The sequence below is a fragment of the Cygnus olor genome, chromosome 12 (genome assembly GCF_009769625.2).
Source record: "Cygnus olor isolate bCygOlo1 chromosome 12, bCygOlo1.pri.v2, whole genome shotgun sequence".
In the NCBI taxonomy this organism is placed as follows: Eukaryota; Metazoa; Chordata; class Aves; order Anseriformes; family Anatidae; genus Cygnus; species Cygnus olor.
Window position 1 is genome coordinate 12,962,617 of NC_049180.1, and position 25,278 is coordinate 12,987,894.

Below are 25,278 nucleotides of genomic sequence, written 5' to 3' on the forward strand. Positions count from 1 at the left end.
CTGTGCTGCTCCGCAGGAGCTTCGTGGGGCAGCCAAGGAGGTGCGGGGCTGGGACAGCAAGTAGAGGAGTGCAAGGCAGCGGGATGCAGCACGGGGCTCTGTGCGGGAGCAGGCTGCTCTAGGAGCATCTATCCTCCCAGCTCCTGCGTGCTGTGTGGTTATCTCCGAGTTGGAGCAGCATTCCCCATCCATGCTCCTTTAGGAAGAAGTGGCCCAAAGGGATTTAGTTTCTCCCATTTCCTCATGCCCGTCTCCTACAAGGATGACACACTGATGCCCTCTTGCTGCGAGCTTCTGAAGGCACAGCTGAGTCTTTAATGGCATCAGCCTCGGCAGCTGCCCGTCACCAAGGCCCCTCTGGTGCCTGCCCCCCTCTTGTCCCACACCCTGCAGGGTTACATCGGACCTGGCAAGGAGCAAGTATTGAAAGTCTTGTACCTGCCGGGAGTGCCTGGCATCTTCTGCAAGACTTTCCAGATCCAAGTGGGTCATCTGGAGCCAGAAAAATTCACCCTGAAAGGAGAGGGGAGCTTTCCCAGGATCTACTTAGATCTGCCCAGGAATATCAAAGGTAAGTGCTGCCCCTGGCCCCAGGAACGTCCCCTGTTTTTCTCCCATGTTGTATGCACGGCTCACACCACGCCTGGAAGTTTCAGGTGTGTCAGACCCCAAAACTTGGCCCTCCACTTGCTTCTTGGGTCTCTAGCAGAGGGTCCCATGTGGCTTTGCCCCAAGAAGCATCCCGCAGGGTTTGCCAACATATCTGTTGGCTGGAAAGATGATGGCTGGACAGAAATGCTCAGGAAAGCTGTAATACAGAGCAGCAGGGCTTTTGGCAGGGGCAGATTTGCATCACACTGTAGGGAATGAGGTGTTCCTACATGGGGAGGAAGATGGGTGGAAGTGAGCATCCCAATTCAGGGAGGAAAAGCAGCATCCACCTGCCCCAGACTGCTGGCAGAGAGGACAACCTCGGGAGAGGGGCTTCCCAGCTTAAATGGGATTGGCGCTGTGCCCACGCCTCTATTTATTGGATGTTTTCTTCAGGACACGAAAAATATGAGAAGGTCCTCAAGGAGGCGAAAGAAAAGATGGAGAAGGACGGACAGAGAGATGAAGCCATTGTCCTGGGGGAAGCCACGGCCACTGAGCTGCCCATGGATGACTCGGGCACGGTGGTGAGAACAGCCGCTGCCCTGTGTGGCATGTGCCACCCTCCTGCTGCGTTCATCGCCCACCCCACACCCGCAGTGGGCCACGTGTGTCCCACCGGCACTTAGGACCTTCCTGGCCATGCATCATCTCAGCATCGTCCCGGGGGGTTGCCCACCCCCAGCAGTCATCCCTCCCGCAGACACATGAGCTTGTGCCTAACACCAGGGGAGATCCTGAAGGCCGTGCTCATGGGATTGGATTTATGGTGTCTTGTGGTGCAGGTGCGGGTCGTCGCCGGGGTGTTTGTTGCTCACAGCCCGAACTCTGCCATGTTTACGGACTCTAATGGCAGGATTCATCTGAGAGCAACCCCCCTTGCAGTGGAAGGGGAGCACTATGCCCTGGTGCCCTCAGCAAAGTGCCACATGTCCTCCCTGAGCAAGTGTCGCACTAGAGGCTGGGATTCGGGTTCCTAGCGAGCACATCCGCAGCACAGCTCTGCATCCCTGCTCACCCCTACTCCTGAGCTGCCACAGGCTTCCAGGCCTGTTCGCAGACCCCCTGTCATGCAGCATTTATTATTTGGATGAGAGAGCATTGAAAGCACGGTGCCATTGCATGCTGTTGGAGCAGGTAGAAAATTTGGCAGGGGGAAACTCGAGCGAAGGGACCTGGAGCCAGAAGCCTGATGGTGCCTTGGGCTTATGCTGGGAGCTTCATCTCCAAAAGCACCAGCTTTGTGGTGGCTCCTGTCTCAAGAGAGCTTTTGTCCGAGATGCTTTGGCACCGACTGAGCGCCAGGAGGTTCCTGGCTTGTCTGCACGTTTGTCTGGCCAGATCAGCTTTTGTAATAGAGACTGGGCAGGAGAAGATGCTGAGTTCATTTCCTTTGACATAAGGTCCTGGTGAAGGGAGCAGGAGGTGCTGCAGATACTGAGACAGGAGAACCACATCGCCCCTCTCAACAAGAGCAGGCTGGGCTGGGGAAGGACCTTTGTCAACCAGCCGCTGTCTTTGCTCCCCTCAGCTCGACACGCGGCTGCAGATGCGAATGGAGGAGATGCTCATAGAGGAACATGCCTTGGAGCAGCAGGAGCTCCTTGCCTCCTGTCCCCCCGAGGATGCGGTCTTTGACCAGCGTGCTCGTCGGAGGCTCCTCAGGTCAGTGGGAGATCCCGTTCCCCATCTCTGGGTGCCCCGAGGGTAACACCCAGTGGTGCTCCTCTGCTCCCGAGAGCTCCTGCAAAGCTGGGATGAGCTGGGGACTTCAGAAGGGGCCTGATTCTGAGGGATTTGATGTGTGGACACCTGAGTGTCATCCCCTCTGCAGTGCCACCCATGAGATTTGGAGGTGCTCAGCTCCTCACAGATTCCGTTCTTAGACCTGAGGGGTCTCCAGTGCAGATCATTAACCCCACACAGGCACCGTGGGCTGACCAGCTCTGGAAGAGCTTTCTTCCAAGAAATGGTTGAGGAAGGAGACACTCTGCAAAACAGCTTGTTTTTGTGTTTTCCTGAGTGCGATTGCTCTGGAAAAAGACCTTCCCACAAGTCTTGTTGGTTACTGAGCTTCCTGGTGCTCCTTTGGAGATAGAGGTGGTTGCAGAGCAGTGAAGGTTTCCTGTGGGGCCAAGTCTTATTACAAGGTCCTGGAGCAATTTCAGGCCTGGGCTGTACCCCTCACTCAGCAGCTCCTCCGAGACCGTTGGAGGTCCAGTAGACTTATGTACTACAGGTTTTCAGAGCAGAGGAGCTGTGACCAGTATCCACGCACACTTATGCCATTTTGAACATATTTCCTTTTGTTTTAAGGCCTCATTGCTAGCTCTGGTTTAAGGGTTCCTGCTTATTCCTGCTTTCAGAGCCCAGCTGCCCGAGTACATCCTGGACTTTGGCTATGTTGTCCTCGGTAACATCCCCGCGCACATCGTGAAGGTCACCAACACCGGGCAGTTCCCAGTGTCCTTCCACACAGATGGACGGGTCCTGCGTGACACAGGTACCCAGGGCTGGAGACGCTTCACGTGGGCTCCAAGGAGCCATCTCCAACAGTGTAAGCCACTGGATATGTGGAGGGATTTGAGTGCTTGTTTGTACAGTTTGTTCCTCCTCAGGCCCGGTGCTTTTGAGCCTGAGTTCTTCTGGCCAGAGACCTGGCCTGCCTGTAACTGCCCTAATGCTTCGCTGCAGGGGTGAGGTGGCCCCATCACCTCCGTCACCTCTCAGCATCTCCTGCTCTTGGCTGCCATGAGCACCACCTGAGGCTTTGGGCACTCTGTGGGCTTGCGTTGTAAACAGAGGGACCCTTTGTGGTTCAGAAGTGCTTCGGTGTACAGTTCCGAGTGCCAAAACACTTCTCTTGGTCCTTAATTGAGGAAACAGCTTGTGAGGTCCTCTGTTGTATCAAAGGAGGCTTCCAAAACAGGCCTTGAGGTAAAGCTGTAGTTCCATCAAACCATGAGTGCCTAAGATGGTCAGGTGCCTCCTCCAAGTTGTCATCCAAGGAACAAAAAGAACTTCACAGAGCATCCACACCTGTATGGCCTTAGCATGCTGGGGCCACATTTCCTGTCGCTTGTGTGTCTCAGCTGCTTTATTTTCATCTCTTGAAGGTTTCACTGTGGAGCTGGACCGTGTGAGGAACCTGCCGTACTGCGAGACCGAGACATTCGAGGTGCGCTTCGATCCGCAGAGGGCCAGCCTGCCGCTGGGAGCGGTGGACGTGCTCCTGCCCATCAAGGTACCACACGCTCCTGTACCTGTGCCACCTTTTTTGGGGGCCCACCTCGGATGGGGCACAGCAGTGGGTCTTGTCTGTGCTCTCAGCTGGATGCTCTGCTCTTCGCTAGGTAGCAGGAGGTCCCACGTTTCACATCTCCCTTCGTGCCACTGTGACTTTGCCGTCCCTCAGCCTCTCCAGGGACAGGCTGGAGTTCTCCAGTGTGCAGTGTGGGCAGTGTCAGGAAGAAACCATCCAGCTCCACAATCAGTTCCAGGTCCCCTGTAAATGGTTCATCACCATGACAGAGCCTGTTAAGAAGGTAAAGCAATGACAACACAACATGTAGCTTCTCAGCTGTGTCTCCTTGGCCTCTCTTGGCTTTTCTTCCCCTGTAACTGCCTGAGCACTTGGGCTACAGCTCACGGAGGGGACAGAGTGAGACTGGTTCACCTGGACCTGTTCCTTGGCTGGTGCTGCACTTGTTTGCCACCTCCACCCCTTCCTCCTCTGAGGACAGAGCCTCCCTGTCCTCAGCACTGGGCAGTGCCCGAGCCCTGCAGGAATGGTGGGTCTGTCCTTGCAGACCCCACCATGGGGTTGGTTTATGTGCCCAGGTGGACAAACATTTGCCAGCAAGCGTACGTCGGAAGCTGCAGCAGGAGGCGAAGGCCAAGCCCTGCGTCTTTGAGGCACTGCCCTTGGCTGGAGACCTCGCGCCGGGGCAGCGATGCAACGTGCGGGTCAGGTTTTTGCCCACAGAAGAGGTGAGAGGGGCAGGTGTCTCCTGCAGGACAGGCAGTGAGGTAATGAGAGCCCAGCACAGGGAGCAGGGCACAAAGTCAGCCTCCACCACCATCGTTGCTTCCACATGCAGCTTTCTGCCAGCCCCCTGTGCCTCAGTTTCCCCGCAGCACATTCCTCTAAGAGGCACCTTGAGATGCTGGTGAGGAACGTGCACAGAGAGCATCGTGTGCTGCAGCATGGCTACCTCTCGGTGCCGGGGGGAATCTGCCCCTTTCCCCTCCCCTCCCCCCCTAGGCAGGAGCATCCCTGCGGGTGACAAACCCGGGAGCCTTTCCAAAATAGAGCTTGCACCCGATCACTGTGGCTTGGAGCCTGGCAGCGTGTGGCCGTATGGACACGGGTGCTTATGTGCCTGGGAATGGTCCCAGGGATGCTTCAATTGCTAGCTGAGATGTAACCAGCTCACCTCTGGCTTCAACCAGAGCCAGGCACTGAGCAGCATTGCTTCTAGCCAGCTAGAGCCCATCTGCCTCTGTCGTATAGCTGATGTGTGCCTGATGCCTCTGTGTCTGGGCATCATCTCCTAAGCAAGGAGGTGAAGCAGCACCTGGGCCTGCAGGACTGAGCCCGCTCCTGAGGACCTTGCTCCTGAGCATTGTGCCTCCACATGACCGGATGAAAGCATTTGACTGACCATTTTAGATCCACCTGACACCAGGGCACCCAGTTATACTGCACACCTGCTTCACCCCAGGCACCCAGAGCAGCATGCAGATGCTGTGTGCTGTAGAACCCCCACACTATGAGTAAATGTGTTTTCCATTCCTCTCAGAAATACCAGTAACACCCCAACCTTGGAGCAAGGGTTGAATTGGAGTCCCTGTCACCTGGGACTACCTGTAGGAGCCTTCTGCCCTTCTCTCTTTCCAGAGGTCCTACAGAAGTGAGCTGAAGATTAACATCTGCCAGAGCAGCCAGCACTTCCAGCTGCCGGTCTCGGGGCACGGGCTGGAGCCACAGCTGGAGTTCAACCCCCCGGTGCTCGAGCTGGGGCCAGTGCTGCCGTACAGCAGCGGGGCAGAGGGGACAGTGGTGGTGAAGAACCCGTGCGAGTTCCCCATCGAGTTTTACTCCCTGGAGTTCGACCAGCAGTACCTCGCCGAGGAGCAGGTGAGGAGGTCTGGACCCCGCGTGCGTGCTGCTGTGGCTTCACAGCGCTTCAGCTCACGGCAGGGGGATGGAGGCAGTCCCCACTGGTGGCCTTTCAGGGTCAGATGGCTCTGCTGGCAGGCTTTGGAGGAGCTTGATTAGTCTATGATGGGAGGAAGGAACAAGGGAGAAGATCTAGGTTGGCTGGGAAAGCGGTTCATGTAACAGAGGTCTTCACGTAAGGGGTGGTTTCTCTTCCCTGAGTACGCAGATTCTGCGGGTGCTGAAGGACTACGATTGCCACAACACCCTGCTGCTGCCTCCACGTGTCCCTGGTGAGAAGCTGCCCCCAGAGGTGCTGGAGTACTACCAGGACCAGAAGAGGCTGCAGGATGAGCAGGGGAAGCCCAAGCCTGGGGAACCAGCAGGCCAGGACAATGGTGAGGCTCTGGCATTGGCTGCCCTGAGTGTGGGCACAGCAGGGGGACCAGCACACATATCCATGAACTCATTCTCTATGGAAGCAGGCTTCAGTCTGCCTTCAAGCATTTGTGCTCGATGGAGGGATTCTGGGGTGAAAGTCTGGTTTGTGACATGCATCCGCTACCAGCCCTGAGTGCAGCCACAGCAAGCTCATCCCTGCCTGCCATGGCCTGGAAAATACCCTCTAAATAATCAGAAGATCCTCTTGTGTCTTAACCACTAAGAATAAGACTGGATGAGTTCTTCAGCCAGTAGGAGCAGGTCTAACATTACCAGCTATCCTATTTTAAATTTTCTCCTTCCCAACAACAAAAGCACAAGCTCAAACTTCCCCAAAGGGCAAAGAAAGCTTGGACAGGCTTCTGTGTGCCTCGGGTATCTCCCTTCTTGGGGAATTTTTCACCTTTTTGCATGTGGCCTTGCAAAGTGACAAATGGCAAAGAGCAGCTTGCCTGGCCATGTTCTTCACCATCTGCCCTCTCTGTGTCCTTCTTCATCAGCAAATGCTGAAGACGTCCAGTCTCTCTCAGATCAAGGAGGGAAGTACTCTGCTGGGATCGTGCACACCATCTCATCCCATAGCTCCATCATTCCCTTCTCCATGTTTGATGAAAACCAGTCCAGCAAGGTAGACTCTAAATCTGAACTGGGAGAAGAGGAGGAGGAAGGTCTTGGGAAAAGGCGCTGGACAGGTAATGACCCTAAGATTTTTGCCTCTTCTGTGTCCACGGAAGCAGAAGGGCCTCCATGGAGGTCTTTGGCATCATCTCCTATCACTCCACTGCAGTCTCATGACATCTTCACTCCTGTAGGTCCTGAATCCTCTCTTGCACATAAAGTCTGTAGGATCCCGACAAGGGTCTGGTGCAGGGGCAAGTGAGAGGCAAGGGAGGTTGTCCCCAGCTTTGTCAGATGAGCACCTCTGCCCCCAGAAGCCGCTGGGATGTCGCTGTTCCCTCTCCTTGGCAAGGCAGTGCTCGCTCTGTGTGACCCTGGTGACCAAGGTGGCTTTTGGTAACCTCCTAAGGGCAGAACTGGAGCTCTTTGACAGTTCTGTTGTGGCGAATTAAAAGCCCAGCTTGGTGTAATATTCCTAAATCATCCAGCTATATGGTGAAGGAGCCTGGAGGAGAACTGTTCCCTTGGGCCCGTGTGAAATGCCCGGTTCTGTGCGTGCCCTGCTTACTCAGAAGGCCCTGGGGCTTTGGAGCTGTTCATGGAAGGAGACTTGGCCCGGTCCTCTGAGGCTCCTTTCTGCCACCCCACTTACCATAGTGTGACTGGGCACCATCAGCAGCGCTCAGGACAGACCCCAACCTGAGCAAGCCTTAGGGAAGAGCACGAGGAGTCCCTAGGCACGGCATTGTTTCCAGCATCCTCCTCTCCTGGGACCTGAGGGGACAGGGAAGAAGCACAGGACCGGTGGTGTGCAGCGGGCTGACTCCTGTACCCGGTCCTGCCCGGCAGAGCACTGGCAGAGCACCAGCAGCAAGGACGCCGCGGGAGAGCTAGACAACAGCCCCGTCCGCAGAGCCATCGCCCGCCACCTCGGCCTTGATATCTCTGCAGAAGGCCGTGCAGCCCAAAACCGCAGAGGGATCGTCATCATCGTCCACGGGGCGCCCCTGACGGGTATGTGTGCTGTGGCCTTCAGCTGCAAGGAGCGGGGGAACTGGGCGAGGGGGCATCCTGGGGGTCCGTGGCACTTGGTTGGTGGCCTGAAGTGGGCAGACCATGGATCCGCTGTGCATGGAGCAGTCCCAGCCCTCTCCCTAGCCACAAGTGGCCCACCTAGTGTCTGTACAGATAGGTTCTCATTCTGCCATGAATTCTGCCTTGCGTTTTGGGGGCAGTCCCTAGCCCATGCTGAGCCCCAAACCATGCCTAGGTGTTGCACGAGCCCTCTGGGACAGGCCGGCAAACATCTGGGACAGGGTTGGAGCACTCAGGCGACCACAGGGGACAAAGGTCCCCCTTGGGGGTGATCCCCCCATCCCCAGAGGATATTTCTAAGTGTATCCAAGCTGTCTCCCTCTGGGTTTCCCCTAAAGGAGCACTCCAGTGTGAGTGTCACCACGCTATTCTTCCTCTCCCTCCAGGAAAGACGTCGGCAGCAGTGGCCCTCTCCAGACGCTATGGCGCGGCCCGCCTGTCCATTGACTCGGTGGTGACCGAAGCCATCTCCGACAGGAGCAGCTCAGCTGGGCTCCGCGCGCGGGAGCTGTGCCTCAGGGCGGCCATAGAGCAGAGCCACAAGGAGATGGAGGACGCCGGTAAGGCCTCTGAAAGCCGCCCCAGCCACCCGCTGCTTCTTCTTCCACTGAAGTAGAAGTTTGCCAGCCCTCGGCTCTGTTAGGGTGCTGTGTGTAGAGATGTAAAGCCAACTCATAAATCATCGCTGGTTAGGTGGAATCTCTTTACGTTAAGGCTCACACAGGGGCACTTTTTCCTGCCCATGGGCTGCTTAGCACATGCCCTTTTTCCCAAGAGCGGTGAAGCACACCTGCATTTCTCTCAGGGCTTTTTAATATTTCCTCAAAGCTGAATTCAGCCTGCTCCTCACAGCCATCAGGCAGAACTGCTGCCCGTTTTAACGAGGAAAAAGCCCTCTGAAGTGGCTCATTAAGCACTAGATGCCTGACTTGGAACGTGGTTTCACAAACATGAGAGAAAAGGAAGAATAGCCTCCCTGAGGAGCTTCAGATGAGAGATGTGCTGCAGATCAACTCTTTTCTCCAGAGATTTTTCCTATGTACGCTACCAGGTCACGCGGCTCGTGGATGGTGTGCTGTTCTCCACACGAGACCGGCGACTTTTAGGGTATTTTATCGGGCAGCTGGTGCTGCGAGCTGTGCAGGGTGAGGCCAGACCCTGCCTCTGGAGGGTAGGATTTGTGCTACCAAGTGAGGGAGAAGGCAGGGTGGGTTGGGATATCCAGTGAGGAACATGTAGCTCCAGTGGAGATGGGTGATGGCAGCTGGGGCACAGCTGTGTGTTACAGTGCCCACGGGAGAATGCAGGATGGCTGCAAGGTAGGGAAATGGTGGTCCTGGAGGGCAAACCCCTGGCTCAATCCATAGGGGAGCTACCACACAAACGGTGTCACCTGCATGCACGCTGCCCCGTTTGGTAGGAAGGACATAGGGCTGTGCATTAAAAGTCTCTGCCTTGAAAGCCCACTATCCAGCGCTGCACTTTACCAGCAGCACCCACCACCAGCCCTGCCAAGCTTCTGTCTCCTCTGCAGGTCAAAGCACGGAGGCGTCCCTCAGCTTGCAGCTCGGTGCCGAGGCCAGGAACAGCCCGGCCACGAGCCAGTCCAGCTCTGGGGACAAAGCCAGCCAGCAGTCCATTGGCTCCCGTAGCCGGGCGAGTGCAGCGACGGGCAAGAGGAAGACGGATGGACACGGGTCCCAGTCCCAGAAACAGCAACACGCGGACCTGGCAGGCTCACAGGTGATCACGGCGGTTAACGCATGGGACTTTTCAAGCTTTGTGCTGGCTGAGACCCCAGCTCCAAGCAGTGGGAGCTGCCTGCGTCTTTTCCAAAGTGTTTTATTTTCCGTGTGATGTCCAACACTGCAGGGCTCCTCCAGTTCTCACCTCATCTCACTGCTTCCCTGCTTTCCCGCGCAGCAGTGGCTGAGTGTCGGCGGCAGCAGTGCAGGAGAGATGGGCTTGATGAGCTGCGTGCTTCCCGAGGACTTGCTGGGGGCCATTCTCTCAGAAAGGCTGCAGGTATGGCACTTCTCCTCTGCCTTCAGGGTTGGGAGGGTGAGGGGTAAATGATAACATCCCTGGTGCAAAGAGGCACGGAGATGCCTTCAAGGACCTGTTGGAGGGAGTGCTGGGCTGCCAGCAGCATCCTTGGGTGAAGTTGCAGATGCCATCAGGTGGCAGAGAGCAGGAGCTTGTCTGAGCTGATGCATTTGGAGCATCAGCTCCAAGATGATGGTCAGCGAGATGGTTGATGCCCTTTGACATTTGGTTTGATTGCCTGGCTGAGAGCCTAATGCGTGCTGCTACTGACTTTCTCTTCCTTTTTGGCATTATTCACAGCTGAGTGACTGCTACCAGGGAGTGGTGTTTGATGGCCTGGAGACCCTCTTTGCAGGCAGCATGGCATCTGCTCTCCTCTGCCTGCTCAAAGCTGCCAGAAACCGGCCTCACATCTATTTCGTGAACCTCTTCCAGGATTATGCCTCTTTGAAAGCCAGAGAGATGGCTGCAAAAGAGCAGGAAGGTAAGAACCATCTCTGTACCCCTCAAATGTTCTCTCTCAAGCCCTCGGCCTTATCCATGTGTCCATCTGGGTGTTGTCGATGGAGCTTGTAAGAGATGTTTTAATCCCTCCGCCCTCTGCTGCAGTGTAGCCAGTGCTCAGCTCACAGTTGCTTAAAACACAGCTTCACAGTGTGCAAAATGCCTCCCTTACAACATCTGGCTTTAAAGCTGGGGAAAAGTGCAAGCTCTTGTGGCTGAGCATCTCAGCCCCGTGCAGGGCATGTGAGGCAGGCAGGGCACAGCAGCGGTTCGGGGGATTCTCCAGCCGGAACAAGAGTCTGGGCTGCCCGCTGCCTCCTGGCAGGACGTCCAGCTGGGGCTGGGCAGGGCTCTGAGCCCTCTCAGCTCACCCAGAGCGTCCAGCTCTGTCTGCAGCTGCTAACCATTCCTCCCCTGGCTTGTGCGGAAGAACGGGAGCAGGAGGAAGCCGCCAGGAGGGCGAAAGCACGCCTCCAGGAGATGGATGAGGAGGAGTACGATGCCCTCACGGAGGAGCAGAAAGCTCAGTTTGATGACAATATACTACAAGTCCAGCGTGAGAGGAAGAGGAGGTCTGTAAGCTTCCCGCGGGCAGCTCCCCAGTAGTGTTCCTGAGGGGTTTCCCTGCTCCTGTCCCACGTAGGACCCCTGAGCACCCACCTGATGCCCTTTCCCTCCCCACACTGGGTGCCAGCAGGCTGCTAGGAACCTTGGTCCAGCTCAGAGGGCTTTCAGAGCATGGGCCAGAAGTGTCACTGCAGTGCCAGTTCCACCTTGCCAGTTCCCAAGGGGGGAAGGAGCTTCCTCCAGGGAGATGAGGACGACATCTCCATGTTTTAGCAGCGAGCCCTCCAGCTTAGGCCCTGGCTGCAGGGAGCTGGGCTTGCCTTGCCACTGAACCTATAAGTGCCTCCAAGTTAATTCGGTCAATTCCGATCTTGTCTTCCAGGACAGACAGCACAAGTTTCCAAGGGCAATAGCTGTGTGAAGCCTGGCTGTTCAGAGCCTGTTTTGCAGGAGGGGAATTACTGCAGCCTTTGCTTTCTGGTTGATATGGCTTTTCTCGCTAAGGATTGAGCTGTGCCCAAGCAGAAGGGCTGGATAAGCCAAGGAAGTGTGGGGGTAGGGATAAGGAGGTGCTCGTGGTTTGTGAGTTGGCTTACACTGGGAAATCAAGAGAGGGCTTCATGGGTCAGTGTGGAGAGATGGTGGAGCTGTCTTTGGCAGCATGCTGCAGGTGGATCTTATCAGAGGAGCTGCACAATTGTGACCTTATAACAGCAAGTCCCAGACTTGGCTGGCCCTTTCTACCTTTCCTCAGTTCAGGTGTTCCCAGTCTACCCAGGTTAAGGGAAGCCCACAGAAGCGGTCTAATGGCTCTGCCTGGCCTCAGGGTCAGTGAATGAAGCAGGGGACCAGCTGGGGTTGCAGCCAGCCCAGCTTTCTGGTGGTGACTGTCCAGGATGTTTTCTGTTTGGTTTGCTGAAGGAAGATGGAGCAGCTGGCTCGAGAGCTTGAGGAAAAACTCAAGCAAGAACTAGAACGCTTGAGGGAGGAAGAAGAGATGAAGAAGAAGTCCAGGCGGGGGAAGAGAGAGCTTGGGAAAGAAAAAGACAATGCCTCGGGGAAGAAAAGCCAGCACGGAGGCAGACAGGTGGGTGGCTGTGTTTACAGAGAGGAGAAAAGCCCCGAGGACCCTCCCATTGAGTTGTACCATCCCACAGGAAGCCAGCAGCACACACTGCTGTGCCCAGGGACAGGTACCTGGCCAGGGGAACATGGGGCTGGGCTGGGAAACCATGCTGGTTGATCACACTGCTTCTCCACCAGGGTGTTCTGATCTCCACCTCGATCATCACCATCCCACAGCACTGGGGTCAGTGCTTTGAAGTGCTCATTTCTTTTCCCCCTCTCCTCCTGCCCAGAATTTGAACACCTCCACCAGCAACACCAATGTGTCCACCAGCAACCGCTCAGACATCAACGAAGGGGTAGACAAGAAGGGGTCTGTGAAGGAGCACCTGGACTCTGTTGCAGGTGACAAGGAAGATAAGAAAAAGCGGAGCAAGGTTCCCCTGACGGATGGCAGCCCGGTGGTGGCTGTGCAACCCACAAAGGTCGAACAAGAGGAAGCCAAGCAGAAGACCCTGAGTGATAGCGAGAAGGTCTTGGCCAAGAGGTTTAAGATCTACGAGGCATCACAGAAAGACATCACGCATATTTTGTCATCCTGGGACAGGGCTCAGGGCATTCTGCTGTCCCTTCTGAGCCAAGAGGAGGCAAGGTACCAAGCAGAAGACCAGCACCCACCTCTCTCCAGCCGCAGGAGCCGGAAGGACAGAGAGAAGGAGCGCCAAGAGAGGCTGGAGAAGGAGCGGGCAGAGAGGGGGCGGCTGGAAAAACTGAAGGCTATCGAATCCAGGTTACCTGGGCTGGAACAGGAAGGTGCAGAATGGTCAGCCAAGGGCCAGGATGTCGGGGTGCCTTGCTTGGACATCCAGGTGCTGAGTGCAGAAGATGCTACGGGGAAGATTCTGGAGAGCGGCAAGCTGCCCGCGGCAGAGGAGGTAAAGCCCCTCGGGGCCCGAATGCTGAGGCTGCTGTGGTCTGGGCCCTGGTGCTTTGTGTCCCACCTGGTGACAACAGCACGGAGCCTTGTCCCAGGCTTGTTCCACCATGGGTCCTTAGCAGCTACGTGGCTGGAGAGGTTCTCAGTGTCCCTCGTGTGGGTGGAAAGAGGGAGTACTCCCTGTTCAAGCATCTTGTCTGTTCCAAGACTTTCCCAGTCTGGAAATCATTAAAAATGGTCCCAGGGCAGGGTAACTCATGGTCATTGTTTCACTCAGTTGTGTTCTTCAAGGAAGGTATTACTCTCTAGGTCCCACTTGTAGGTCCTGGCAATGTTCTGGAGCCTCTTCCCCCCCCCGACTGGGCATAAAAAAGGCAGAGTACTCCATATAAAAACATTGCCAAAAGTTCAGTGCCTGTAGGGGAAGTGTGTGAGGATGAAGATGATGAAGGACAAACAGGGTTTTCTCTTATCTTTTAGATCCTGGATGGCCTGGGACTGGGTCCCTCAGGGCCTCCCATTCCTTCTACCACATTTTACTCGGTGATCCGCTACCCGGAGAAGCGTGTGGCCCCTGCAGGAGAAGCTCTCAAGCACTTCATCTTTGTTGCACCAGAAGGTGCGGTGTTGGAAGAAGAAAAGAAGGAAACAGAAAGCCTCGTGGATGCTCCCATCGCGCTCACTGTCAAGGTGCCAGGGCAGAGGGCCGGGCTGGATGGGGTGTGGATGGTGGGTGAGATGGAGCAGGACGGCTGCAGGAGGGCAGTGAGGGGTGATGGGGCCCCACGCCTGCAGGCATGGAATAACATTCGGAATAATGAATAAGGTTGGGCACGGGGGAGTTTCGTAGGCAAAACAAAGCCCAGCAGGGAAGACTAAGGCATTGGGCAGGTGTGAAACCAGTAGATGCTGGTTATTTATTTATTCTCTCCCGTGTTTGTCAACAAGCCTGTACCTTTCTTTCCAGGATGGGGATGTCTCAGGGCTGGTCTCACTTCTCTCTCCTTTTTCTTCCTTGGTGCCAAGATGTCGGAGGAGCAAGTCACCCCCACCAGAGGCCGGTCAAGGAAGGAGAAGGCTGAGGGCAGCCGGGAGGCTCTGAAGGACAAGCGAAGCTCTGGCCGGAGCAAGAAACATCCCCAGGGGCTGGGCACAGGGGCACCACCACCACGTCCCCCTGAGGTGGACCAAAGCAGCGTGGACATGGGCCTACCTCTGGGGAAGCCTCTCAGGTGAGCCCCGAGAGCAGAGGGAGGCGGTGGGCGCGCTGGCTGTCCCACCAGATGGGTGGCCTGGGATGGTGAGTCCCCAGCCCTCCTCCTGCTCTGGTTTTCTCGTCAACAACATCTTGAAGCATCTTCTTTAACCACCAGGCTGAGCAGCTGCCGGTGGATCGTGCCTGCCCGCGGCCAGGTTGAACTGAAGGTACACTTCAGCTCCACGGTGCTGGGCCAGTTTGACCAGACGCTGCATTTTGAGATCCTGGGGACAAACCGACTGCACCAGCTGCACTGCAGGGGCACCTGCCTGTACCCCACCATCAGCCAGGACCCACGGTAAGGCTGCTCTGTGTGAGCCTCCTGCTCTGCCTCCCCCTGCCCCTGGAGCTGGGGCTGCCCGTTGTGCCCCAGTGACCACCTCCCCACCACCTCGTGGCTCCTTCGGGACCCTCCAGGCCACCCAGCCCCACGATGATCCCATCGTGTGCTGCCTGAGCACCCAAGCATCTCATCCCGTGCTGGGAGCGGGGAACCCCAGCTGCTGCTGAGGGCTGTGGCTTTCTGGCCAGCTCTTCTAGTTAGAGCATCTCATAGTTCCTCATCCCCCTGCTTTTTTCCCTGCCCAGGCTGGTGTTTCCTCACCGGAGGAAGAGCAAGGCAGATGGTGACATTGTTTTCAAGCAGTACATCATGAGCACAGGTGTATTCCACTTCGGGCCGCTGCTCTGTGGGAAGTCCAGAGACTGGTAGGTGCTCCCCAGCCGGCGGGTGGGCAGCCCGGTGCCCCCCTGCTCCCAGAGGGGCATGTGGGGCTGCCAGGGCTGCATGGGCAGTTTTGGAGGCACCCTGTGCCCTCCCTCCCAGTCTCAGACTCATCACTTAGGAAAATGAGCTTAATGGCAGACTGAACAAGCAATTATTCTGCGGGTGGTGTTGGAAACCACTGATTAATCTGTAATGTAGTCAGGTTTTATGATTTTGCCTGTCGATGTGTGTGTGTAACCTGCAGAGGAAGAAAAATGGGATTTATGTTTTTCTGAAACTTACTGCTGGATAAGGTCTCCTTATAAAAAGTCATTGAAGCTGCTGGTGTGTGTCTATTTTTAACTTTGATTATTTTTTTTTTAATATTAGAAATGAAGTCCTTATCTTCATGGGAGCCCTGGAGATCTAGTGGTATTTTGCAACTCAGGGGAATGAAATAAAAACTTTTTTTTTGATGTTTTTTAGAAAACAAAAGGGGATCTTTAGCCAGGCTGATGAATGGTCTCAGGTTTCTGTTTGCTGTTTAACCATTTAACTCCAAATGCTATTTCACACCTTAGGGAAGGGACACTTGTTAAATTTAGCACTCCTCTTGGGAATGCATCCTTTTTTTTTTTTTTTTTTTTTTTCCTTCCTGAGACTTTGAGCAAACCCATGAAACACAAGGCAGTCTCATGGCTTTTCTGAATGAGAAAAGATAAACTATTTTTAAAATCCCTTTGCAAAAGCATTTTTTAAACCCTGCAGGGAAGGCAACTTACCAAAGCAGTGGGGAAGGGACCATGTGCCTGAATGGCTTTTATTTTTGCAGGAACACTTGAATTTACATTTTGCAAAATGCTCTTTCTTTAAGTGGCTTGTGCATCATCACGCTTCTGGGACGGGGCACCAGGTGAAGGCGCAGACATGGAGGTGCCAGAAGGCTGAGCCCACCATGCAACGTGCCCATGAACGTGTTCCTTTTTCTTAGCCTTCTTGTTAGGTCATCCTGTGAGGCTGCAGAGAGCATCCTTCTGCCAGGACGCAGCGCTGGCCTCGATGGTTGGTAAAGGTAATGACCCCAGCAGCTCTGCTGCAGCCTTCTCCCCTTCCATGGACAGGTACAAGGCGCTGCACTACCCCAGCAACTGTGAGAAGATAACCATCCTCAACACCACCCCCTTGGAAGCAGAGGTGCATTTCTTCTTTGAGCACGACCTCAAAGCAGACACGTTCCTTTTGGACCCTCCCAACATGACGCTGAAACCGAACGAGAAGCAGGTAGGGGATGGGCAGGCAGTGGTGGCAGCACCCAGGGGCTGCTCCTCTGGCTCACCAAAACCTCTTCTCGTTTTTTTGGGGGGGACGGGGGCTAGGAGCTGAGCCTTTGGGCGTACCCCACATCAGCTGGCCTCATTGAAGACAACCTCGTGTGCTGCATTAAGGAGAACCCGGAGCCGGTGGTCTTCCCCTTGTGCTGCCAGGGGGTGCGGGTGGAGCTGGGGGTCAGCCCCAAGCAGGTGCACTTCGACAAGCTGCTGCTACACAGGTCAGCCACCCCGGGGCCATCTGCCAGGGACAAGAGCAGTTCGGGCTCTCTGGCTGTCCATGTGCCTCCTTAGGATGGGGCTGGACCGACATCTCTCCTCCCCTCAGCAGTTCCCAGTCTCCAGCTCACCATTCCCCACTGGCTTGGACATCCCGTGGTGGCTGTGAGCTCCGCAGTCCCCAGCAGTGCTGGGCTCTGGGCATCCTGATGCACAGCAGAGCTGTGTGTGCCCCAGTGCTTGTGTTAGCTGACTCCAGCTAGACATGCTGGAGAAGTCCCTGTTCCACGTGCTGTGGCCCTGAGACACCCCGTGCCACTGCTTCATCGTCTGTCTGTTTCCAGGGGAAGTGCCTGCTGGTTCAGCCCCAGCTCTCCAAACACCACAGCAGTCCAGTTGCCCTTCCCTATCTCCCTTCTGCTGGCTGCTGTGCCCCAGGACCTCACCTCTCAGGCTTGTCACACAGGGCAGACACCCAACTTGTCCCACCCGTGGGGCTGCCCCAAGCTGCGTCCAGTCGCGATGCTCGCCCAGCCACCGGCACTGAGCATCCTCGTGTCCCTGCAGGCGGGACAGCAAGAAGCTGGTGCTGCGAAACTCCACCCCGCTGCCCGCAGCCTGGAGGCTCAGCGGGCTGGAAAACCTCGGCGAGGACTTCTCGGTGTCGCAGGATGCAGGCATGGTGGGGCCCCACACGGAGCTGGAGGTGTACCTGCATTTCATGGCCACGAAGGCGCTGAGCGTGAAGAAGACCATCCGGCTGGAGGTGAGGGCACCCTGCTCTCCCTGGCAGAGCAGGGCAAGGCTCGCCCACGGGGCCTGAGGGATGGAGGCGGTGTGGGGAGGGTACCCTGCAAAGAGGGCTGAAGGAGGAGGCTTTGTGAGCTTCTTTCTGCCTGTAATTTCGGGGTGGGCAGGTCCTTAGCAGCAAGGGGCTCCGGCTGAAGGACAGCTTTTTGGAAACCAGATGACTGCTAGGGTGCTCTTGCAGCCAAGCTTCATTGGGCAAGTAAATTGTGGAGTCAGGGAGAGATGTACCTGCAGACACAAGCTGTGCCCCTGCTGCCTCAAACTGCATTTGCAATGCATCCCTGAGCATCCCCATCCCAGATAACCAGGTGTTGTCCCCACACGGTGTTAGCCTGGAACACAGGGCAGCATCCTGAGCCCATGCCACAAGCATCTTGATGCTCTGCAGGGCTGAATGCTGTCATTTGGTTGTCCAGACGTTGGTGCATTCTCAGCACCCATCCTGAAGTCCATTTGTGGTTTTTAACATAGGGCAGCAAACTCTCACCCTGGGATTTTGTCCCCCATGGCTTTCGGTGGGATGCTGGGTGATTTAAGAGACCAATAGTCCGCAAAGTAGGGGAGGCCATGGTGGAGCCAGCCAGTAGAGACAAGGACCATTATGTCACCTACTGAAAGAATAGAGGAGAATTGTCCAAGCAGCGTTTGTTTCTTGCTGCCTCAGGTTTCAGATGCAGAGAACATCCTGGGGATTGTTCAGATTGAAAATATCCAAATCCACGCGGAGGCCTATGATGTTGCTCTGAGCATCACCATCCCTAAAGGTCAGTGGATGCACCCGAACCAACGTAGTCCAGGTGCCAGGCATTGCCTCGGCAGGCATGCAACCAAAACACTTGGGCCAGGATCGGATAGCATGCAAGCATGGCCATAAAGCACGTGTCCTCCACACTGCGTGGCATGAAGCACTACTGTCAGGGCACAGACAGCCTTGGGTCTCATGTCCCAGCTTTGAAGTGTGTCACTTCACAGGCAGATTGATTTGGTATGTTGAAATGTGCAAAAGCAGCTGGCACCTCTTGAAGGCGCAGCATAGCACATAGAGTTGGTGGATCTGTGCTTGGAAGCAGGGAGATGAAAACCAGGCTCATTAGCTGCTGACCCCTGCAAATGCTCTCCAAGCAAGAGAAAGGGCAGCAGAGCAGCTAGGGAAAGCTCCCAGGATGGGGAAACCTGCTGAGGATTTTGTGATGTCTGAGAACTTCGTTTATGTACCTTGTCACTTGGTGCAGCCTCCAGCAGCTCTCAGATATTCACCATCTTCTACCTCTCTCTGTGGGAACACTGCAGGTACAGATGGCAGCGTGGATTTTGGAGTCCTTAAAGTGCTGGATGATGCAAAGCAAGCACTGACCCTGAGGAACAAAGGGAAGTACGAGATCGCATACAGGTGGGTCGCTGCTCCAGCTGCCTGCTCTGTCCGTGCGCGCTGCCACCCTCTGCCCAGACCTGCCTCCCGGTCTGTCCATGGCTGGAACCTTTTCCCATGCTGGCTTCCTCATAGTTTGGGTAAACACAAAATCCGGACTCTCGTACCTCAAATATTTTAACAGAGAATGCAGGCACAAGCAGTTCTTTACGGCTCAGCAGGCACCAAAAAAAGAGGCTGAAATTTAAGCTCCCCGTACTGCTGAGATTGGTTCCCTTCATTTGAGGGTGTACTCATTTCTCTTTATGAAAGTCTTTAAAGGAGGGAATGACAAAATCAGTGTTGAAGTGAGCTTACATCACTCTTGTCTGCAGTCTGTGTCAAAATCTGGGATTTCCCAAGCAGAGATGGACCCTTTCTTTTTTTTTTTTTCCCTTAAGGTCCTATGCAAGGTGCTGGCTGTGCTGCTGCCACCCAGTACCTCTAACCACAGAGGTCTTTGTTCCTTCCCTTTGTACCCAGCTTCAAGATAGAAAATGCAGATACCAGCATCCCAGACTTGGCATCCCACTTCTCTATCCAGCCACAGAGAGGGGTGCTGACCGCCTCCGAGCGCCCTGTGCAGGTCCAGCTGCTCTTCCACCCCAGGGCAGAAATGAGCATCGAGGACAAACCCATCCTGAAGTGCCAGGTGAGCTGCCCGAGCCAGGCGGGCACTTACCCCGGGTGTTAGCAGGATGTGGGTCCTCTGGAAGGAAAGGTTTAGCTTGGGAACCCTCTCTTAGATGTACACAGCAAAGTCTTCCAGAAGCTGTTGGGGATGCTTCTTAAGTAGAGCTGAAAATCTGGCTCTGCAGGAGGCATTGAAACAGCTGGATTTAAATAGAGGAGGTTGAAGGGGATATGGGGTGGCATTAGGGGACAGCAGGGCTGGTCACCTTGCTGCCTTAACAACCCCTCCCCTGGCTGCAGGTGATTGAGCCCAGCCTCTGCGAAGGAGGGGAGACCATCGCCATCATCCCCGTGCCGGTGTCCGCCAAAGCTCTGTTCAGCAAGTACAGCATCACCCCGGCCTCGCTCATCAACTTCGGCGCCCTGGTCAACGGCACCAAGAAAACCTGCACCATCACGCTGGAGAACAGAGGCAGCCTCGACTTTAAGTTCCTCGTCTACAAAGCAGACCAGGATGTGCCTGGGCTGGCAAGGAAAAGGTGAGAGAAGAGCTGCAGCATCCTTCCCAGCCAGGACTGGGCACTGGGTCCTGGTCCCTTTGTGAGCACGGGACCCAAAATGCCTCAGCGTCCCCATGTGTAGGACAAAGCTGGTGGTACGGCTGATCTGTCCCTACCCTGTGGCAGCAGGAGGAGCCATCAGGAACGTGAACCTGGAAGGCTTTCCTCCACAGGGAGGGAAGGTCAGCCCTTGGCCTCGGAGGATGGCCGGGGGAGCTCAGCACCATGGGTATTTCTGCTTTCTCCCCCCAGCGCCCATCACAAGAAATCTAACCACTCCCAGGAGAATGAAAACGTAAGCAAGGTGATAACCTCTGCAAAGCAAAGCAAGCCGTCCCTGCAGAAGGAGACGAACCCCTTCATGCAGGTGGGTGGCTCCTGCTCCCCCAACATGTGGCAGGGTCAGGGGGCTTGACTGCACCTGGGACAGGGCTCATGGCTGCGGGATGGGACGTGGTCTGTGTGTGCAGGTGCTTGGATCTCCATCCCCTCCCGGCCACCAGCAGAAACTCAGACCTGAAGCCCTTTGGGGCTCTCCCTTCCCTGCCCTCTCACCAGGCCCCCTCTTTCCCCTCCCATCATTTCTCACGGTTGTTTCTGCTCTCCTGTTTTACCCCTGGAGGCTGAAGGATCCCAGCTACTGCCTTCACCCTTTACACCCAAACTTCCTTCTCAATGTCACCTGGGACAAGCCTGCACAACCTCCTGGCTTGTTCACGTCATCCTGGGGCTGCCTCTGGGCCATGGACCATCCCTTCTTGCCCTTGGCCCATCTGGAGGCCAGGAGGTGGTACAGTCCTTGCTGGGGATGCCCAAGGCCAGGCTGCCAGCCCTCAGCCTCTCCCGGGACTCCTTCTGCAGGCTCGCTTCACCCTGGGCATGTTCACGGTGTACCCCGGCTTCGGCTCCATCCATCCCGGGGACAAGCAGACAATCACGGTGGATTGCCACGCAGAGCCGCTGGGGCTGTGCGAGGAGCACCTCTCCATCGATATCAGCGACAGGGACCCCAGGGACAACCCCCTGGGCATCCCCTATACCCTGCTGGCCGAGTCCTGTCTCCCAGGTATGCCCATCCCCAGGTTTCCATGGCCAGACCTGCTGCTGCTGAGCACCCAGACCTTTTGAAAGGGCTGGAAGCCCCGAGGGTTTTCAAGTGCACCAGTGGGAGAGGCTGGAACGGGTACACGGAAGGGCAAAGAGGAAGTAATGCCCTTTAAGACTGAGGGTGCCTGGGCTTCCAGGCAGAGTTTTGCAGTGACCTGGGCAGAAGGGGCTTATCAAGCCTTCTGTGAGGGCCAACGAGGTGCAGCTAACCCCAGCAGCAAGCCTTCTCCATCTCAGCCCTCCCTCTTGTCTTCTTGCAGCGTTTGTGGCTGACGACGTGGGGTCCATCTTTGAGGAGCATCGCATCTGCAGCAACACCAACCTCTGCCAGATCCTGCAGACCGTGCAGGACAGGGGCGTGTTCATCACAGACGAGAACAAATTCATCTTCACTAACGTCCTGGTTGGGCACCGGGCCACTGCTCGCTTCAAGATCCGCAACGTGGGCAAAGTCCCCTGCAACGTGGTCCTCTCCATCAAACCCATCTTCGGTAAGGTAAGAAATAGAAGTCAAGGTGATTGTTGTCCTTCTAAGGTAGGAGCCTGCCTCCTTCTCCAGGTTCATCTCACCCTGTCTAGTCCAGCTCTGTGCAGATGAAGCTTTGGGGGAGAGCAGCAGCCCCAGGTGGCAGCTGGTTTGAACTCAGCATGTCTCAAGCAAGGTTTTGGCTCATTCCTCTGGGTGTGTGGTGGGAGACCTGAACCCTTCTGGATCTCTTTTGGAAGCACATTGGATGTGTCTGGGCTCAAAGGAGGCCATTTCATCAGGCTCCCTGGTCTTTTCCATCTATTTAAAGGTCAATTCTAGATTTTTTTTGCAGGGTTTCCATGCAGTCACCACCCTCACATGTCAACTGGGGTGGGTGGCTGCTAACATGCCAAGCACTCAGAGCAAGCTTTGGCCCTCCTGGGCTTTATGGCAGCTCCGTATCCAAGGCCAGCACCGCTTTGGAGTCACCCCCCGAGACGGAAGGATCCTGTCCTGTCCCCAGCTCCCCACAACGTGCATCAGACTACATCACACAGAAGGGTGTTTCCTCCTAACTCCGCTCCGTGCACTTCCCCCAGCCCAACAGCCGCGTCAGCGACATTTTCGAGGTGGACCCCGTCCAGATGTGTGTGCCCAGCCGCTCCCACACCTTCGCTACGGTGACCTTCATTCCACAAACCATGCAGAGCTACCAGTGCACTTTTGAAGCTTCACTTGATGTCCAGACAAGGTAATGCACCATGTGAGCTCGTGGGGGGACCTCTCTGATAGCTGCTTCTCCTCTGGCAGGATGCGGACCTGTCATCAGTCCTAGCTCTTGTAGTAGGCCTAGGAAGAAGAGTTAGCATTGGATCATGTAGTAACTACTAGGTAGAGCAGGGCAGAAGAATAAGAGTCATAGTTTAGTGTGTATTATTGGCTATGAAGTCTGCTCAACGTTAGGTAGCCAACTGGAAGTTAGTGAATCAGAAAAACGTGGAGGCGCAGCGGCTGAGCTGGGGCTTTCCAAGGCCAAAGGGCTGGATGAAGTGGTTTCTGTGCCAGGAAGCCACTATACATTATCTCCTCATTTATGTTCCAAGGAGATGACTGTATGTGATTAACCTAGGGTATGTCATGGTATTCCATATTAAAGAACAACTGCAGCCCTTGTAAGAGCAGCTGGTTACTCTGTCCTGGAACCATGTTCAGGACATGGGAGGAGAGGGACAAGGGGGGCTGTGGGTGGCACCCCATTCATTGCCTGGCAAATGGAAAACGGGTTATTGCCAGCCAACAACGATTTCTCCTCTGCCCCTCCTGCAGCCCTGCAGCAATTAAAGCCCAAAGCCTGACGTTTGATATCAGTGGAGAGGGGAATCTGCCTCAGGTCACGGTCCTGCGCCCAGTCCTTCACAGTAAGGGAGGGAACCCTCTGCTCCTCTTCAAGAAGCTGCTGCTGGGTGACTCTGAAAAGCTCCCTCTGGTCCTTCATAACGCCGGCATCATACCTGTCCAGGTAAGGCCCAGCTTGGGGAATGCACCCTCTGCTCTGGGAACAAGCCCTCCTCCCGTGGAGGAGAGGCCCCAGAAAACACGGCTGGGATGTGCTGCTACTCTGCGTGACCCCTTCCCACCCCTCCCTGCTCGCGTTTTGGTTATCAGCGGCAATGTGTGGTGTCCTAGTTACGTTATATTCTATCTGACCATGTTTTACTACATTTTAATTAAACTCAGTTGTCGTTTAATTCCATTCTGCTCATTACTTTTTAATACTCTGTCATGTTTACTTATATTTTAACTACGTTCCATCACTTCTGACCACTTTTTCTGTCTGATTTTACTTCCACTTCACGCTAAGAGTTGTGTGTGAAGCAGAGTAGTGTGCTGGGTTCCCAGTGGTGGACCAGCAGCAGCTCGGTGTTGGTCCATGGGCAGTCCTGTACCCTCACAGATGTGGTCATGCTGTGTTCCGTTTTCCCAGGTGATGATAGATCTGTTGGATGAAGGGGGAGTTTTCTTCCTGAGAGCCAGGCCAACCACGCAGTGCATCTACCAGGCTGCAGGTATGAAGGAGGACTCTGCTGGAGAAGGTAAATATGTTAACCATGAAGTGTGGTCATCCACACAGGGAAGGTTGTGCCCTGCTTTTGGTTTGGCCAAGCAGCAGGTATTAGAGACAGTTTCTTTCCTGGGGCTCTCTCTACCCCTAGCTTTTCATGTGGACTTTGCACCACAGATTGTGCTGCTCCAGAATTTCTTCCTAGCAAGCTGTAGGAAGTTTTTCTGCTTTTCTGGACATTGTGGGTCAAGCTGTGGGAAAGCCCTGGGGAACTATCAGCACTTCAGTGGACCCTCCGAGGTCTTTGCTGCGTGTGGGGAGCTACCAGCCTGAACAAAGGCAGCCCTTGATCCCACAGCCAGCCAACAGAAGCCGAAAACACTACCTGACTCAGCTTAGGTATGGCAGGAGCTGGCTGGAGGCAGTTTGAGAGCCAGGTGTTAACAAGAAGTTAAGACACTTCAGGATCCGCATGGTGTCATCATAGTCTTGTGAACATAGGAGGAACATCTAGAGCCTCCGGGGGGAGAACCTGTGCTTAGAGACAGCTGGGTTGCAGCCACTTATTCCTCTTATACCCTCTGGAGGTGTTTCCTCTGTGCAGCTGTGTCCCTGTCTCTCACTTCCATTGCTCTGCAGGGATGAAACCCCACACCGCTTCCCTGGTCCTGCACCGCGGGGAATTAGCAGAGTTCGATGTGCTTTTCAAACCCAGCCTGCCCCACCGCGTGGAAGGGAAGATCCACCTGTCCGTGGTGGACAACCCCTATGAAGAGACCAACGTTCAGCTGGTGGGTGAAGGCTACGAGGATGACTTCACGATAGACAATATCCATGGACTCGTGGTAGACAGCGCTGAGGAGAGCTCTGAGGGTGATCTGGAGGAGGACACAATTGAAGGTAAGAGAGGAGAGGCTGCCAAGAGGGAATAAAGAGTAGGAAAATACACGTTTCTGTTCACCTTGGGCCAGTGTGGTGTGGCATAGCCTTAGTGGACAGATCCTGTTGCCTTCTGTAGCCTGCACAGCAGCCACATGTGGGAACACAAGGGCCACAGGAGGTCTATTGGCCTGTGGTGTCCTGTGGGGATGAAGGCCATGTATGATCCCATGTCCTCTCCATAAGCAGTCCTGTGCTGTCACCCACCAGGCCTGGTGGTCTGTGAGCGTGCCTGCCATGGGCATGCTGCAATGCACATCCCTCTGCACCACGTGTAGGGACGTGCCAGGGTGCATCTCTGAAGGACGGGAGTAGAACAGGGAAATGCATCTCCCAGAGGCAGGAGGGCTTGGAGCTAGGGGAAGAGTCGGACATGCATGTTCTGGGGGTGGATGGACCTGGCTGCACACTGACATCCCTTGTGCTTCTTAACAGCTGCCAGAGCAGATCACATCCAGTTTGGGGACTGTCACATTGGGAAGCCCTACCAGGCCACCTTCACGATCACCAACCGCAGCCGGGCGGAGGCAATGCGGTTCGAGTGGCCGGCAGGCCCCCCGTTTCACTTCTCCCCCCAGGTGAGCTCAGGCAGTTCTGCCTTTCCCACTACCCAAATACTGCCAGACATCTCCTGGGATCCACCAGCGACTTTCCACGTACTGGTGCCACATTTCAGTGACCCCTAGCAGATGCT

At 55.4% G+C, this 25,278-nt stretch overlaps 1 protein-coding gene across 8 annotated transcripts in view; it reads left to right on the plus strand.

Annotated features, from left to right (window-relative positions):
* Positions 1-25,278, plus strand: part of HYDIN (HYDIN axonemal central pair apparatus protein) — a 121,738-nt gene that overhangs the window by 80,958 nt on the left and 15,502 nt on the right. For 4 of the 8 annotated variants that reach the window (XR_005823631.1, XM_040571108.1, XM_040571112.1 and 1 more), the window contains 37 exons: positions 394-571; positions 1,048-1,178; positions 2,183-2,316; positions 3,018-3,154; positions 3,768-3,895; positions 4,005-4,196; positions 4,492-4,641; positions 5,552-5,791; positions 6,042-6,210; positions 6,754-6,945; positions 7,721-7,885; positions 8,353-8,526; positions 9,501-9,709; positions 9,839-9,991; positions 10,313-10,496; positions 10,947-11,088; positions 12,005-12,170; positions 12,442-13,083; positions 13,566-13,775; positions 14,112-14,317; positions 14,459-14,641; positions 14,932-15,051; positions 16,171-16,330; positions 16,426-16,598; positions 17,164-17,362; positions 18,071-18,170; positions 18,697-18,796; positions 19,298-19,466; positions 19,748-19,986; positions 20,260-20,374; positions 20,869-21,073; positions 21,375-21,610; positions 22,183-22,334; positions 22,910-23,102; positions 23,568-23,676; positions 24,285-24,545; positions 25,020-25,162. Coding sequence is in view for 7 of the 8 variants with exons in the window: in XM_040571108.1 (XP_040427042.1) it covers positions 394-571; positions 1,048-1,178; positions 2,183-2,316; positions 3,018-3,154; positions 3,768-3,895; positions 4,005-4,196; positions 4,492-4,641; positions 5,552-5,791; positions 6,042-6,210; positions 6,754-6,945; positions 7,721-7,885; positions 8,353-8,526; positions 9,501-9,709; positions 9,839-9,991; positions 10,313-10,496; positions 10,947-11,088; positions 12,005-12,170; positions 12,442-13,083; positions 13,566-13,775; positions 14,112-14,317; positions 14,459-14,641; positions 14,932-15,051; positions 16,171-16,330; positions 16,426-16,598; positions 17,164-17,362; positions 18,071-18,170; positions 18,697-18,796; positions 19,298-19,466; positions 19,748-19,986; positions 20,260-20,374; positions 20,869-21,073; positions 21,375-21,610; positions 22,183-22,334; positions 22,910-23,102; positions 23,568-23,676; positions 24,285-24,545; positions 25,020-25,162 (6,759 nt within the window). In the remaining variant the exon portion in view is untranslated. Of the gene's footprint in view, positions 1-393; positions 572-1,047; positions 1,179-2,182; positions 2,317-3,017; positions 3,155-3,767; positions 3,896-4,004; positions 4,197-4,491; positions 4,642-5,551; positions 5,792-6,041; positions 6,211-6,753; positions 6,946-7,626; positions 7,886-8,352; positions 8,527-9,500; positions 9,710-9,838; positions 9,992-10,312; positions 10,497-10,946; positions 11,089-12,004; positions 12,171-12,441; positions 13,084-13,565; positions 13,776-14,111; positions 14,318-14,458; positions 14,642-14,931; positions 15,052-16,170; positions 16,331-16,425; positions 16,599-17,163; positions 17,363-18,070; positions 18,171-18,696; positions 18,797-19,297; positions 19,467-19,747; positions 19,987-20,259; positions 20,375-20,868; positions 21,074-21,374; positions 21,611-22,182; positions 22,335-22,909; positions 23,103-23,567; positions 23,677-24,284; positions 24,546-25,019; positions 25,163-25,278 lie in introns of those variants that run through there. The other 4 variants (XM_040571109.1, XM_040571110.1, XM_040571113.1 and 1 more) reach the window with 4 other exon arrangements.